Below are 16,537 nucleotides of genomic sequence, written 5' to 3' on the forward strand. Positions count from 1 at the left end.
TTTTTTAATGAAAAATACATTAATATTAAATTCTAATGTTTCAGCCTTCGTAACGATTCTCAAAACACCAAATGCCAAAATAGTACAATTGTTCAACTCCATACAATACAATTACAAGTCTAAATTTGGCAATGTTTTCCGTTAGTAAAACAGTCTTGTCAAAAACAAAAAACAAAAAAACAGTCAACAGTTGACGTACTTGCTGTGGTGGCTCGTGTTACTCAGCGGGGCTCCAAGAGAAGTCCGAATTTTCTGAAATTTCCCACTAGAAAACCAATTTTATTGGTTGTTTTTGATAAGTACTCAATGAACGTCCTCCATTCGACGACCTAACCGGGCGTGAAACGCGTATTTAAGACAAGAAAATGTGAAAAACTCGAGGCAAAGTTCAAAAGTGGACTAGAAATAGTTATTGGTTTTATGCGTCTTCAACCCACGGATTCTCTTTCCTGTGATGATAATTAATTTACTCTCTTCACATCAAGGTTTGTAGAAGTGTTATTTTGATTATAGCATTATCCTTAATGTAGCGGAATTTGGAAACTATTTGTAAATATTCGAAGTTATTTCTTGCCACCTCAGCCTCAGCTCACCCTCAACAAACTTTTAAAAGTATGCAAAATGAACCAAAACTTCAGGCAGTATGGCTGGGAATACGCAAAGTTTATTGCCTTATAAAACACATCATTTTATACATTTATTACTTTTGACCAGCTGAGACCACAGAGATTCTTCAGAGTAGTTTTACAGGGATTTATAAGCAGATTGGTTCGACTGAAGCAGTACACTCAAGTTAGAAGTTATTAGCCAATGAATAGTAGTAAACAGCTGTTCCTTGCAGCTGTGATTTTCTTCATAGGGTCATTATTGAAATTAGTTTTAATGACTAATTCAGAAGATCACATGAAAACATAACCTTATGTCAAAGCCTTGGTATACCTAAGTTGAATTAATACTGAAACTTGATTTGAAAAACCTCGCTCTCCGGATGTAGTCTGTTTCAAATTGACTCAAGATTGATGAGTGGCAGCATGGACTTATAAACAAGGGTCTAGCTAAACCATGACACTTGGCCACATATAGGGATTCAAGTACGCAGATCAGTGTTGCATGTTGCCTAAGTTACACCAAAATAGTTGGAAAATAAAAAGGTGACTAGACTGGCCAACATGAAGAGGAAACCGTGAATATTGCCCTGGGACTGCATAGAGATATCTCACACAGAAGATAAACAACGTGGAGATGTAGTGGAATCTCAATACAGGAGGCAATGATTCATTCACTATTAAGTTCTACACAGAACAGAGATTCTGAATGGGGATTTAGATTGCATATATGGGCAGCTGTAAAACTGCAGCATGTAGTATACGGTCGTTGCCTTGCACCAAAACGCTTCTGAAGTCTTGTACCAATGCGTCTAGGGAGAATTGGATAGTTCTGAGAAAAATGGCAACTTCAAATGAGAAATATAAATATTTCATGAATTCAAAAACATGGGTAATTCTGGATAATTCACTTTCAGCGGATTTTAATTTCTATCAATATACTTTTTTGAAAAAATTTGGTCAAAATGTCTCCATTTTATGCCCACAACATTCTATAGTTTTCGAAATCGCAGTGGTCAAAATTGTCCGTGCAATGAGAAATGTTTATACACACTTTGAAAAGTATTTTGCAACCAGAGCAAAGAGTTCGTTGGACCAAAATAGATCCCCTGATTAAGCGGACTACCTCATGAATAATTTCGGTTAATTTCAAACTAGAATTCGTTGTGTACGAATTTCTCCGCCATTCTAGGTCAATTTACGCATTAGTAAAAGTGTTCCTGGAGATGAAAATTTGCTTCTTTTTGTCTTGTTGATCCTTCGGGGAAGCTGCGACGGTCTCAGCGTTAGCGCAGCTGAAAAATCGATTGCGTTTGAACTTGACCCGACAATGGGAGAGAACTTCCACGACCTCGACAACTCTCCCATTCGTTCTTGTCTTTCAACACGTGTCACCGTTTTTTTTTGCGGAATTCAGGCAATTAGTTTTATTGTGTATACTACAACGACCGTGAAGTACATGTGAGAATTTTTCCTGCAGATGTCTGCAACTGTGGGGGCACACTCGGGGACAGGGCCCCTAAGTCTCATGTCGTGCGTGCGGGAATCCTCCCCCTTACAGGACTTTGAGCAAGAGAAAAATGGTAAGACTTAAGTTTGTTTGTAATGATTGTAAAGTTTGATCAATTTCCGCATTTCGTAGATGAAACATTAAAGAGTTATGCGTTCAGGCAAATGGATGTGTTTATTTATAGTGCTGGAAATGCGCCAATTTCGTTGTTGTACACGATTTTCCAAACGTGCATTTACCAGGTATCGAAGTCGGTAACTGAAAGGCCCAATGGACGTGTCCGCCTACCACTGTAAAGATACCGTTAGGTTTATGGTGGCCGCTCTCGGCAGTGGTACTTAATTGTTATTCATACTATGACCCATTCACTGTTTTGGTGCCGTAACCGGAAAAAATAATAAAAAATTCAAAAGCCTTTTGCGCCATTCCTCTGAGTCCAGAGAGTGGAAAACCACTTAATATTTATTGCTATTCGAGATTAACGCTAATAAGTAATCCTCTATTAAGATAGCTTTGTAGCTACACTATTCTCCCACTTGTGTTCAATCAACTGATAAGTCCTCGCGTCACTTTTCTATACTCCAAAGATAACATTCAAGCTTTTTACCGCCGAGTTTATCGACGCGTTTAGTCAAAGGAACTTTTTGCTTAAGTGCAGTTATGCCCAAATTGATGCGGAGCACCTCTTGGTCGCCCACCGATGGGGTCTCAGACTGGCGCTACCTCAGAAGTAAGTGTCAAAACTGAGGTCATTGTTTGATTCAAGTCAACTTGAGATATCGAAGCTAATTACATTGTAACAATCACTGTTAGTTAACTGGGCTAACCACTGCAATCCGGCAAATCTTTTTTGTTATTTTAGACAATATCGACAGTCTCTCAATAGAACTGTACCTGTAAGTACTACTGTGGTTTTGTGAAAATCGTTTGTTGGCGAAAATTGATTAGTTCGTAGTTCAGTTTAGGATATGTGTTTGTGAAACAAATGTGGTCACGAGGGAGTAAATATCATCTAGGTATTTGGACAAATCCACATTATTAGTAACAAAATTCTTTGGGCAATATGCACGTTGGTTATGTAAACCGATTCCGAATCAACGACCGGTACCGAACATTTCAGGCTTATTTCATGTTGGAAATGATTCATAAGTTTTAACACGCTCCGATAGTTGTGTTCTAGATTTCAGATCTTGTGCGCTGAAATAAGGGAAAAGTTCGCGCTCATCTTCCGAGTTGCAACATGTGCGATATCTACACATGCGAAAATACCTAATTTATATCGGATAAATGTATAATTTAGAAGCTGGTGTGCATCGAAGTATGGATGATGATATAATTTCCAAAGAGTATTCGAATATGCGTTTAAAAAGAATTCTCGTTGAGTTTTGAGGTACCAAATTTAGAAGAAAATTGGGAACGATATGTGGTTCTACTCGACTTTAACCTCCGCGCAATTAATTATCATGTGTACCTTAACGAAAATGGCGTTACCTTGTCTGCAATTCATATCTGAGGCAGAAATTTTGAGGTCTTTTGTCGTTTTCCATAGATTTCCTGTGAAAACTGACTGAAAACAAAATATTTATTTACATAACAAGCAAATAAAAGTATCTCTTTAACATCGCACATGAGCTGCAGGCGAGGATTCAACTACGCGAATGTGTTAACAAACTTTCTTACGAGTTATGAACATTATTTTTCCATCATCTATTCAACTGGTATTCCAATTTTTCGTACCATTTTAATGAATATGACTACTATCGGAGGTAACGCGTTTTGGCTATTTTAAATGTTTTTTTAATCTTCAGTTTAACTTAAGATTGGTCCCTTAATAATCAGAGGAAGACAAACGAGATCAGTGTAGGTTAGCCTTTAGTATTTAGTATTAAGGGCTGGTATGCTGTAAGAACAAAAGTCGACAAGAAAAACCCTCTAATAAGGAATTTATGTTCCAGTAGTTTCTAAGAGGAAATTCTGGAATCCGAAAAAATGGTTCCGGAAAAAGCAGAAAACTGGAGAAGATATTGTGGTCCACTCTCATTCTCATCATCATCCGGAGCAGAGAGATGTGGATGGTAACCGTAGCAGGTCTACTGGCGAATTGTCCACTGATGAGGAAATTCCTCCTAGAAGGTACTATTTATGATTTGATTTGTATGTGTCCGTTTTGCCCGAACATATTGAAAATGCTCATAGTGGAAAACGCCATAATGAACCAAAAATACGTGCAATACACTTTTTGCCGTCACCCTGTGCATATAATTTTTGTCCGTAAAAATCTATAAATTACTGCAAATAAAGCTTAAAGTTAATACAAGAAATAGATAAACAACACTGGTGTCCAGAAATAACTCTAGAGAAAATTGTCAGGTTGACAACGTGAAAATCACCCGCTAACAACCGCTGTTTATGTTGTGTTTCTCTCATACGTTTCAGACACGGTGGCCATTTTGCTTTGACAAATGACTAACTAATGCCACGTTGCCGCGTGTAAAAAACCACCAAAATTCAAAAATGTCGATTATTAAATGTCGTCCTGTATATATAAAATTAAGATGGCGGTGACTATTGTTGTTATCGTCAACTTTCGTTAATAGCGACATTCAATGGCAAAACGAGTAGGCAGAAAATTTGAATTTTAAAGTGTCTATGGTAACGTAATTTACTAGCCACCATGAAGTCAGAAACTCGGCATCGATGCACCCGGGTCTCAGTGTATCCCACGACAGTGTTTTCCACCCCCTGAATTCTGGTTCTTCAGATTTGGAATTGGAAGGAGCGCAAAGTTCCTCCTCTCTCTCCGTTTCGCAACCTTTGGGAGACGCCAAATTGCAGGTAAGAACCCCTCAAATTAATATCCCATTTAAATTATTCCAACCAAGACATTAGTAGCTCGTTAGTCTCATCGTGGAACGATTAGATAAATTAATCGTGGGCGCGAGTAATTATTTCTCGGATTTTACTGTGCTGTTCAACTTGATAAACTCTGATTTACAACCACGTAATCGCCTTTATGTGTCTAGAATTCATGGCGCACCAATGTTGTTCCTGGGGTTAATCATACGAAGTGCGTTGTTATTAAGAGCCGTTGACGATTCTGAATTTCCGCTTGTGGAAAGGAACGTACTCATCTGCTCTTTAATCCTGAGGAAGTTTACGAACATCTGTCTGTAGGTCAATAAACTACCACCAGTAAAGATAACATTGTTGAATAAATTAGCACCTTCTTATTGTTGCTGAAAACTATAATTATTTGAATTACGCCATGTCGCAGTAAACGCGCCTGGGACTGGTCGCTCAGAAGGCGAAACAGTTGTGTAAACTAGTATTCAATGCCATATACGGAGAAGCCAAGGTCCAGCATCAAATACCTGTGTGCCTCCAATTTGTTGTTGATTCCTCGTTTGCTTGATTGCTCTTAAATTGGATAACTCACTGATTGGCGGTTCTATGATTCATGCAGTGAAGTGATTGTTTTTGATTGAAAAGAGTAAAACAGCCAAGCCGCATATTGGCTTTTTGTGACAACTTTCGATCCGTCACTTGCCGAATGCCTGTGAAATAAGGCTATATCATACAAGTGGCAGTATCTACAACGTGGATTTCTCAGTTTTGTTTAATTTATTTATTTTTAAATGCTTACGGCAACCAGTTCGTCGCGAACCGCAATCGGGTAATGTAGATTTTTTTTACGTTACGAAACCGTGGATTTGTGACTTCATTGATAGTGGTGTGTAAACTTTGGGGATCATAGAGGTGATGCATGAAAATAAATTCTAGTGTCGTGACTTTTTGGGCCATGCATTCATCATTCAGCTGCGTTTTCATGTTTTATATTCGAGCAAACCGCACCCTTAATATCATTCTCTACTATTAAATTCTTTAGACTTTGATTCTGACTGGTCATTCGTTATAATACCAAATAAATTTATTTGCTAATCCACTTTTTGAGTCCTAAAAATCGCGATAATACTGTACGTTTAATCTTCTAATACCAAATTCAGCAATAATTGTTACACGTTACTGAGTCCGGACGACACGCCATTAACCGGGTTAAGTTTCTTCAAAGTGTTAATTGCCGATAGTTTTATTAAGGACAATTAATATAAATTCAACGTGCACCAAGCCAAGACTGGTTCCGAAAGGTCAATGTTGAGGCAGGCCGGCCCCTCGGTTCGTAATTATTGTTGTTACACATCGCACACACGATGGCCTGGTTCGTTAACATTTTTGTAAGTTATTTATTTAAATAAACTACTTGTGTTTTGATATGTATTAATGAAACGAAAAGTGATTGTTTATCAAACTTTAAAATACGATATAAACATCGCCACAAAAAAGGGCGAATAATCGGAGTGTTTCGGTTCCTGTTTGCAGGCCGCGATGACAGTTTTGTGTTGAAATGTAAATAAATAAACGCGGATATTTTTAAATAAAATGGCTCGAAGTCGAATAAAGAGGGTGTTGTCGCAATTAAGTTTAATATAAGGTTTGGTGCTTATCCGCTATTTTTAACAATTCGTAAATGGAGCGTCAACATAATTAGCAATAAAAATCAGAACAAGGTCGATATGCCGAAATCTCAATTATCCATGCCCGTGGTATTGTTTAAGCGAGTTTGGACCGAAATCAAGGTACTTAAAGATTTTTCAGGGCAGGAATATCAATATTTTCTGTCCATGCTTTTTTTCACTGCAATAATAACTTTAATCGGTAAGCTTTCCCCGACAAATACCAACTGAAAGTGTCGTGACAATCCAACCACGACCGACCAATAAATAAAAACATCTGTTACGCCATCGTAGTTACAGTTTTACGATTTCATTTACCATTGACATTTGCTACCTCGTTGACGGATATTCCTATCGCTCCTGCTGCAGTTTTATCTTTCGGTCCTTTGGAATAGAAATCGGTCTGCGGAAATGATTATTCATTTCGCAGAGTTGACTGGTTTTAAAGCAATGCCACAGTATTGTGACAATTTTTCTTTATCTGACTCAATTTTCAACAATAATTTACGATCCTTATGCATCATTATCTAATCGTGCCAAACATAAACATAACCATATTTGGACATGTGGTGAAAGGGAATCATCGAGCCACTTTAAGTTCGATTTTTGGGCTGGCAAGATTTATTAGCTAGCATTGTGCAAGTGCTGTCCGCACCCACGAATGCATGCATGCATATCTAGGTGTATCTGTGTGTTGTCCCATGATGCAGTTACATAAATAAGTCGTCTACTGTCTCAATTTCAATCGTTCAAGGCTGCCCTGCCTCACTGCCCAGCCCTGTATCTGCTTCGCAAATGTTTTACAGCAATTCTAGTCTTATTTTAGGACAAAATTTTGAAGGCTTATGTTATGTAAATTGTGTTTGTTAATATTGGGTAAAACCGGGATTATGAGGATTAATGGGACGTGATAAATCTCAGTTGCTTAACAATGTGCTTTCGAGAGGCCAGGGTTAATCCTCGACAAGGTTCCTATTAAAAAAATCCGCAGAAAAGTAAAAATTAACCGTTTTTGCTCGTTTAGGGGAAAATTGTACAGTGATTTGTAACGTCTTCCAGACTGAATTGAGCTCAAAGCTCCGACTGAGAAGGGCGGGAAGAGGCGATACCAGCGAAGACGACGAAGGTTTGCCCAGAAGTCCGCCATGTGGTTCTCCAGCCGCAGCCACCGATTCCTTTCTTATCCTCGAAAAGACTGCCAATCACAAAGTAAGTACGGTTCAGTTTAACAGAACGTACATCACGAGTTTTCGGAATATTGACGATTCAAGTTTGAGATAAATATTAAGAAGAAACATCGTGTACAAGTGGCAGCAATGCTAATTTAAACGTGACGCGGGGAAGGTGAGTCATCCAGCGCTTTGTCATACGAAGGAAATAGTGCATCAAAGCCATGTTGCCACCCTTGTTTTTTTGTGTATATGTCCAAGGAAGTGGAAAACGAACCAGAAATTCGACATTTTTCTAAATGAAGAGCGGCAATCGCGAAAGAGCAAGTACGAAATATGGAAGTTTCTTTGTAATACTCAAAAAATAATTAAAAAGTCTTCGTTGTTTACATCCGCATCAAAGCCTTGAATTACTAATCAAATATCTGCGCCTTTCTTACATTTAAGGAAATTGCTTTAAGACCTCAATAAAATTATGGTTCCGCGAGTCATAAACTTTAAATTATCATTTCCAAAGCCGCAATTTGAACGGTGGAACGATTAAAGAAGCATATAATGTAAGTGACTGCTATCGAACTGACGGTAATTTTTGAAGAATTACGTGTAACTTACCAGGGATCTTGAACTCGAGGGCCTGCAGGACGATTCGCACACACTAAACTGCATTAGTTCACCAGTTACGTGGTATTTTCACATAGTTTCACTCATATTCATCATCAGAATATGGGGGGCGATTCGAAATTGCAAATTCACATTAATTCGCCCGTTTAGCGACGTTTTTAAACGTTTCGAAGGGAAATTGAAACGAAAATTTCCGAAAACCGCCATTAACTAGAAATCGACCGTTAAACTAATTGTTAACTCCGGAAGGAGGCGCTGCTAGAATTCGACCGAATGTTAAATATTTGGTATATAGAGGTTTTCAATTCGAGTATTGAGAGCAGTTTTAGGGTTCGATCGACTATCTCGAGGATTTACAATAACAGCTAACAAATAATGAATTTATAACCACTTGCCTACGGGGTGTTTTGGGTATTTAAAATAAAACAAAATTTTACTCAATTGGAGGAATGGTTCTTTTACTTGAACGGTCAAATTATCCAAATGGCGAAGCGAAACAATGAGATGTTAATATCACTTTTCAGTGTCGTGACAATTAATCCGATTTGTTTCAGTCTTAAATCCCGATCGAGCCTATAAGTTTCCGTTGATCATAGCCCCTGTAAGTACGTGGGCATTGAAATGATCGAACTGTAATTACGTTAGGCAGGTGGGCAGCCATTACGTTATATTGTATTTCTAGCTAATTGATATTGCGTGAAAAATATTGCTTTTCTATGCCCACTTGTTTGCAAATTTCTGATCAAGGAGTTATTTAAACTCCATAAATCTTCGTTACTTATCAAGAGGCATGATCGCAGACTTTCCAAGTATAGCGACCTTATGTAATCGGGCAAACAATGTGCAACTTCTGTTTTATTCTTTTAATATCGAACACACACCATTGTAGTACCATTTCAGAGTGCGGCGTGCTCACTAGGCCGTTAGCCGAGGATTTGGGTACCACCGGCAATAGAAAGTATTTCTGTTTTATAACAAGACCAGTAGGTTTCGTGGCACCGTGCCATTATTAGTGCGCTTTTGACGCAAATGTGTTGAAACAAATTCTTCCAGCAACGTTTCATGAACAACGTGCAATGTTTTGCGTCGAGAACCGGTGTGAAAAGCGCCAGGACGCGCTCTGGATGAAAAAGATACGGATATACCTGCCTTACGAGGTAATTTTCGTTAGAGCTACCCTTTTAGGCTAATTAGCACTGGATTATAAATTCGCGTTTTAATGAATAATCCAAGCATGTTCTCCACGTACAAGAGGCAGTTGCATTGTGCTGCTAAGAAGCGGACAAAGCCTCTCTACTGGGTCGATTTTCATGTGCAGGAACCTGCAGCTTTCCACTTGAAGTCCCAAAGAGCTTTTATTCTGTTAAACATAAAAAAGGCATTTAAAATTGGGAAAGCTCTATAATAGTTTTCCCTTCTGTGCCGAAACAAAAGTTCCACGGACAATGGCTTAGTTTCATATTGCGTTGTAAACTTAATAATCCCATTATTCGTTCTGAGCAATTGTTACGATGGAAACAATCAAATATATTCAAGAAGCTGTGGCGTTTCAAATGCGCAGGAGAAATGTGTGCGTTTCAGCGCAAAATTTTAACTTTCTTGTAGCAATTAAACTGACGCTAGTTTCGCCCAAAACCCGTGAACAATTATTGCTTGTTTGCATTATTTATTGTGCGTGATGATTGGTTATCAAGGCAACTTACGAATGGATTATTTTTCTTAAAATTGTTAATAATATGAAGGAAACGTAATCCAGACGAGGGTTAAATACCTGTTGGGACTCACGCAATGTTGTCTATATTATGTTAAAAGCACACGTCCACGCTTTGGAAAAAGGCTTTATGCCCGACAATTTGCAATACGGCGGGTGAAGAGGATTAAAAACAAGTCGCCATAATGTCAAGTTCGAAAAGAATTTTATGTTATATGTGGGGTAATTTGCAATATACTGCACACTGCACAAGGGCATCTCAGGAATATGAAAGCAAGCCAATCTTTCATATGAAATGTTTTTTGCATACCTACGGTACTGAGATATTGACTTAAAATTTTTAAAACATTTTCTGAAGCCCATACCTCAATAACTCTAGAATGAGAAACATTTTTTATATGAATAATCGACTTGATTTGAGGTGATCGATAGAGACTAGTCCTACTCCACTGAGTTGAGAATCACCTTGTATACATCATAAAATTCTTGAACTTGACATTATGGTGACTCGTTATGTATCTTCAACAGGCGCCTGTTTCACATAGCGAATCACCCGGTATTATCCCTTTTCCGGGGCGCGGCCATCTAATTTGGGCATAATATAGACTACATTGCGTGAATCCCAGCACATATTTAAGAGTCGTCTGGATTGCACCATCAAATTTTTTAAAAACATTTTCTGAGACAACATCTCAACAACCACGGACGCGAGAAAAATATTTCATATGAAAAATTGGCCTCTTTTGAGGTCCTCCACAGGTATCTGTTTTGTGTGCATTGCATTACGAATCGTCTTATATTTAGCATAATATTTTTCTTGAACTTGACATTATGGCGACCTATTTGCAAATGGGATTAGCTGCCCGGATCGAATTGAACGGAAATGTCAGTGTACATTAGCCGATTCTCTCGGGATATTCATTTAAATAATAAAATCTACTTCATACTTGCGATAACGTAAATTTTCCGTAAACCCATATAAAGGTAGGCGGTCGTTGTCGACATCGAGCTGCAATAATAATGCTTATTGACTTATGCGACGTCCATTACGAAATAATGTTTCTAATACTTCCTCGGTTTGCAAAATAGCCATTTGCATCTTATAATGGATTATTGTTGCGATATGGCGCGAACCTTGGCTCGCTTTATAGCTAATAATGAAAAAAAAAAGAAATCCGTAAAATAAGGATTTTGTGACCTTATTTTCGTGCGTGCGCGCTCAGAAACAAATCGAATTACTTCCTTCAGTCGGGGAGGCCCTACAAGCGGGTATATCGAATTACCCCTAAAAGCCACTAATACGATTTCTCTTCTCGAGAAAATAAAAATCTGCACTGAGCTACTAAATCACCGACTTGTAATTATCATTGTCAACCGAAGATTAAAAACGGTTATAATATTTTACAGTTAGTCATCTGGGTTTCACTAAGTGCGTCTGCTATTGCCGCCGTTCTCAAAACCTAAATATTATTTTAAATGTATCGAAAAATGGTCTCGTTAAAGATTCCCATAGACATTAAGCGCATTGTTTATACTTTCAGGATCTTCCAACTAAATCCCATAGCACTTGCAGCGATGGGTCTCTTCTTAGTATGGATGGTTCGGAAATGGATGAGGTAAATATATAGATGGTTTTGGTTGAGTTTAAATAGGGTTTTAATGAATTCTTTCCAGGATTCGGTGGGCCCTCAATCTAGACATTCTTCCAGGGTTTCGTTAAATGAAAAGCAAGGTAAGGAATTTTACACTCCAGTCTTCATTTAGAGGGAAAAGCAGTTTACGTTTTCTTTTCCGTTTTCGACCGCAGAATCCGACTTGGAATTTGACTTCTCCACCACGCCTTTGAACCACAGCGCAGCCCACCATCGGGTTTCAGTGAGACCGAAACGAACTTATGGGGCTCCGAGGCGGAAAAACGGTCAACTCTCATCAGCTCTCCCTGCAACTCCTGAGGTGAACGAGGATTCTTCGGTGCGAAGTGTCTCTCCAGAGAGCGTAACCACCGGTAAGTTGTGTTTCTGTCTGCACCATCCAGTGTTAAAACCAATCGTCATTGCAAATCATCAACTAATACAAGTCGTTTTCTTATACCACCTCATTCAGCTTGTGTGTGACTAATTCCCGCTTCCGCTTCGCTTATTCATTCCAGAACCGATAACCGATCTGTACAGCAGCAGTGTGCGCAACTTGCACAACTCCACTTTGGTCCCTTCCGAAGTGAAATTAAAATGTAATTCTTTGCCAGCGGGCGTAGTGCCTCCCTCTTCCAGCTCCTTTCGGTTGAGCAGGAGTAAATCCAATGCAGGCAAAAGCCAAGATGATTCCTTGCGCAATGAGGAGTTGCGGGAGGAGAGGGTGTCGCTGTTTGAGAGGTTGTTCCCAAGGAGGAGCGGCAAGAAGAAGAAGAAGGAGGTAGTGAAAATGGAAGTGGATTCTGGCAGGACCAGCTTGAGCGAGGAAAAGAAGGTTCGAGTGTGAGAGGTGTCGATTATTAGAGTTAACTCGATGTTTCTTTTAGGTTTTTTCCACAACTCAGATAAAGCAAACTGTGTGGTCCCAGACTCAAATTAAGCCTTCAGTGGCGCCCCGCACAGGGGCAGCTTCGAGACAACGAATACAGCCTATAGACATTCCGGCTTCCCCCAAAGAACATCGCTCTTCTGTCCAAATGACCCAGGAAGTTTCTCCGCTAGAGCCATCTGTCCTTCAGTCACCCCCACTTCAGTCTTCTCCAATCCAAACCGAACTAGAAAATTTACTAAAGCAACGCCAGTTAGTCCCGAAAGACACACCTTTGCCCATTAAGCTTTCACCTCCTCTCGTGACCACAACATATTCTTCGGAAACAAAAACTACCACAGAAGATATAAGGAACAAAATTAAGATTGCCGGTTTGTCTTCTCTACAGCAGAGAGTGCTCACGTTAAACAGCGAAGAAGATTTCTCCTGTAAATCTTTGACAGATCCCCCGAAGCCTGCAAGAGCATTAGCAAAGTCTCATAGTTTTAAAAGCCGCATAAAGGAGGATAAGCCTCAGGAAGAGCCTGATAATATGGCCGAAAGGAGGAAGTCTATTACTAAAGCTTCTTCGTTGGATAGCGTTAAGGATTTGGAGGAGCCGGTGAAGAGGTCCGAATTGAAGCTTATATTAAAACCTGTGGAAACCTATCGTGAAACCGTGGAGGAAATTGAAGTAGCTACTACAAAAACTACACAAGAAAACACGATTTTAAAACAAAAAGCATTTAACACCATTACCATCACCGGTCCGAGTCACACGGCAATCGTCAACGTGATTAGCGGCAAGTCCGAGAGCTTCTCTTCTGTGACTTCGGAGAAAACCTCAGTTGAAAGTGAGGACGAGAAGAAACATATCACTAAAGACTCTCAAGTTTCGATTACTAAAATCCAACTCAAACAAGAAACAAAGTCGCACGTGCCGGAATTTATGAACAAACAGCTGAACAAAGTGGAAGTGAGGCCCTCGAGTAATATTATCTTTTCCATGAAAAGTCCAAGGATAAGTCCGGAAAGTTCTCCTTTGAGGCCTAAGACCTTGTTTAATTTCCCCAGTGGGGAAGTGAGTAAAATGTCCAGGAAATTTAGTAAAGATGATGTGGAGATCATCGAAAATAATCCGGAGGTTAAAGATGTTTCGCCTCCAAAAACTCCTCCGGTTGTAGCGACCACTCCGACCACTCCAACCAGGTAAGCAAGAGTGTTTCACAGTATTTTGTAAATTGTGCATGTTGCCTTTGATTTCTCAAATTTCGGCTTCTGCCAAGATCTGCCGGCATGTCGAAATTCTGACTTCAAGTCGATTTCGATTTCTTAATGGTTAAATAATTTATGCATACAAGTTTATTGCGTTTAATAAGATTACTCATTTGCCAGATTCAAGAAAAACGATTCTAAACCTTCCTCCCGCAAATCGTCTGTGATATCCATCACCTCTCCAGAGTCTCCTCCTGTGAAAGTTTCTAGCCGAGACAGAGCTATGAAGATGCGATCTATTTCTTTGGACTCATTGAAAACCGAGGAAAAACTGGATATAAGCACTCCGGATAAATCCTCTCAAGACAGCTTAGATAAGAGAGCCAGCGACGGAGTGGTTTTGAGGAGGAAATCCTTCGCTAAACAGAAAAACGAAGAGGAGCCCGAATTGATGAAAGTGTTTGCTAGGAGATCGTTGAAATTGAGGGATGAGGATATCGGGCATTTGCAAGAGGCTATTGCCGATGAGCGGAGGCAAAGGTGAACTTTGTTAATGATAAGTCTTTCGTGAGTTTTTGCTATAGGGTCTTATTGCTTTCCACAGAGATTCAGATAAAGAGAACAACAGTGAAACCACTCCTAAGGCGGAGAAAAAGAGCATTATAAAAGAAACTAAAGAGGAGGTCAAGAGCAACAAACTGCCCCTAATGGAGTTGAAAAAATCGCCGGAACTGATCAAAAACTTGGTCAAAGAAGAGCCTGAAGTGCAGTTGAGGAAAAGTCTGAACAATAACGTGTTTTTAGGTTGCTAATTTCTATTTAAAGTGCAATAAATTTTACAATAAAAAACATTTCTAGCTACTCAACGGGCAGCGAGTTTAAACATGCCCAAAACAATAGTGACTGATTTTCACATTAAAAAGCAGGCGTCTTTGAACGAGAGGCGGAGAACTGAGCAATGGATCACTCCCAAAAAAGCGGAATCTATAGAAGAGGTAAAAACCGATACGGAGATTATCATTGCGACTGACTCTGTTAAAGAGGAAGTGCGGACGGAGACGAAGAAAAATTTTAGTCAGCGCAGGGCCGAATGGGAAAAGCGGGTTCAGCAGGCTCAAAAGTAGAATGTAAGTTTATTTTCAGTTGAGCTTTGCAGGTTGAGACTAAATTATTATGTTGTTTATAGGCGCATTTGTCGGCCCAGACTTGAAGCGCATTAAAACAGGCCTAGATATATGTATATATTAGTCAAAAAATGTGATAGTACCATATTAATCTAGGACTAAAAAGCATCATGAGGGTCTTTGATTTAAACGTATTGGTATTGATAATAATAATGCATTTCCATATTAGGAAACTGACTTACTTTTGCACTCACCTTTCAAAAAAAGTATGTTTAATGTAAATACTCTATTAGCCTTTTTTATAATTTATATACTTCTCTGTGATTGAGACTTATGCGAGCCAACAGGGTGAAGAAAATTTACACTTCTATGTATTGTTTGCCCTTAAATCTGCATTTGTACAGTGTGTTTCCTAAACATCAATAAATCGATGTCAACGTGACAACATCGCTCTGGCATGTACAACATGGAAAGCTTTTAACAAATGTCAAACGCAATATTGCCATTGAAGTATTTTTGAAAAATGAATGGCAATACATGAAATTTGCCAAAAACAGGATCTAATTTTAATTGAAATAGTAAAAATCTCTTATAATTGCGCCTTGTGTTTAGGAAATATACTACTAGTTCTTACATAGTATTTCCCTCGTCTTTTACTAGGTGATTCGTAACGTGATGATACTTGTAAAGGGCGTCAAAACGATCTTATCTTCAGAATCTTTGCAGGCACCAATTTGGCGTTCATTGCGTTACAAATCATTACATATTATGTAGATATTAGATCAGTGCCTTTTTAAGTTCAATGTTTAGATTTAAATGTCGACAATGTATTAGTTCGCGTGCGAAAACACGTGTAAACTCCCCATTGTGATGAAATTGATATAGTGAACTCACGCTTGCCTTTCAGACGAGAATTTTTGGTGCTTGTGAGAGAGAATTTATTAGGAGATGATATTGTATGATGTGTGTTGATTTCGTATTTATGTACGTATACTGTTAGATTCCTAAATATTTCAAACATTTAAAGTCTTATCACCTAAGAATAAACGTTTATTATGCTAATTAGTTGTGGTTTTCGTTTCAATTGCAACCAATGGAACTTAAGCAGCTTCAAGCAAGTCTACACATAAGAATGTCCTATTCGAATTGGACGTTAGCTGCTTTTTTAGTCTAAACTAGAGAGGTTTGTAGTAATGGTCTAAAATTACTTATGCAGACGTAGCAGATGATTTGCCCTTGAAAATTACTTTGAGGCTGTAAACATAACTAATTGGATAGATTCTGGAGTGATTTGTTGGAATTATTAGGTAATAATTGGAGGGCTTACACGTGTAAGTTTTCATATTCAGGAACGATCTTGAAGACCTCTTGCTTGCTTGGATGTAAACGTGGCACATTTCTTTTTAGGACATTTCGCTATTAGCTCGATTGAATATTAAGTAATCAGGTAATGAAATAAGTAGTTTGTTAGTTAAGAAGTATGCAATTTAAGGCATTGCTGATGAAAAGAAAAATTTCGGTGCAAGAATTAGAAAGATGGAATATGTTTGCTTTACTGGGCAGAAAATTTGC

General features: G+C 38.7%; 1 protein-coding gene across 7 annotated transcripts; it reads left to right on the plus strand.

The window, feature by feature from the left end:
• Positions 1 to 173: 173 nt before the first annotated feature.
• LOC136347956 (nucleolar protein dao-5-like) lies at positions 174 to 16,027 on the plus strand. 7 transcript variants are annotated; one of them, XM_066298397.1, is made up of 14 exons: positions 174 to 485; positions 2,086 to 2,188; positions 4,071 to 4,248; positions 4,785 to 4,950; positions 7,686 to 7,835; positions 11,669 to 11,743; positions 11,802 to 11,859; positions 11,935 to 12,132; positions 12,277 to 12,593; positions 12,646 to 13,835; positions 14,022 to 14,381; positions 14,446 to 14,645; positions 14,700 to 14,968; positions 15,028 to 16,027. In XM_066298397.1, exons 2-13 carry the CDS (start codon positions 2,086 to 2,088, stop codon positions 14,963 to 14,965), a joined length of 3,261 nt encoding a protein of 1,086 aa, XP_066154494.1. In that variant the 5' UTR covers positions 174 to 485; the 3' UTR covers positions 14,966 to 14,968; positions 15,028 to 16,027. The 7 variants fall into 7 exon arrangements, with proteins under 7 accessions (XP_066154494.1, XP_066154497.1, XP_066154495.1 ...); XM_066298400.1 differs by having other exon boundaries at positions 12,373 to 12,593; XM_066298398.1 differs by having other exon boundaries at positions 4,074 to 4,248.
• Positions 16,028 to 16,537: the final 510 nt, after the last annotated feature.

This window comes from Euwallacea fornicatus, chromosome 30 (assembly GCF_040115645.1).
Source record: "Euwallacea fornicatus isolate EFF26 chromosome 30, ASM4011564v1, whole genome shotgun sequence".
NCBI lineage: Eukaryota > Metazoa > Arthropoda > Insecta > Coleoptera > Curculionidae > Euwallacea > Euwallacea fornicatus.

What these genes read in the sequence shown, in the direction of transcription:
- LOC136347956 (XM_066298397.1), top strand. Translation starts at nt 2,086, where the DNA reads ATGTCTGCAACTGTGGGGGCACACTCGGGGACAGGGCCCCTAAGTCTC. An exon ending in TGGGAGACGCCAAATTGCAG is followed by an intron (nt 4,951 to 7,685) that starts GTAAGAACCCCT and finishes AACGTCTTCCAG; the next exon opens with ACTGAATTGAGCTCAAAGCT. An exon ending in TTCGTTAAATGAAAAGCAAG is followed by an intron (nt 11,860 to 11,934) that starts GTAAGGAATTTT and finishes TTTCGACCGCAG; the next exon opens with AATCCGACTTGGAATTTGAC.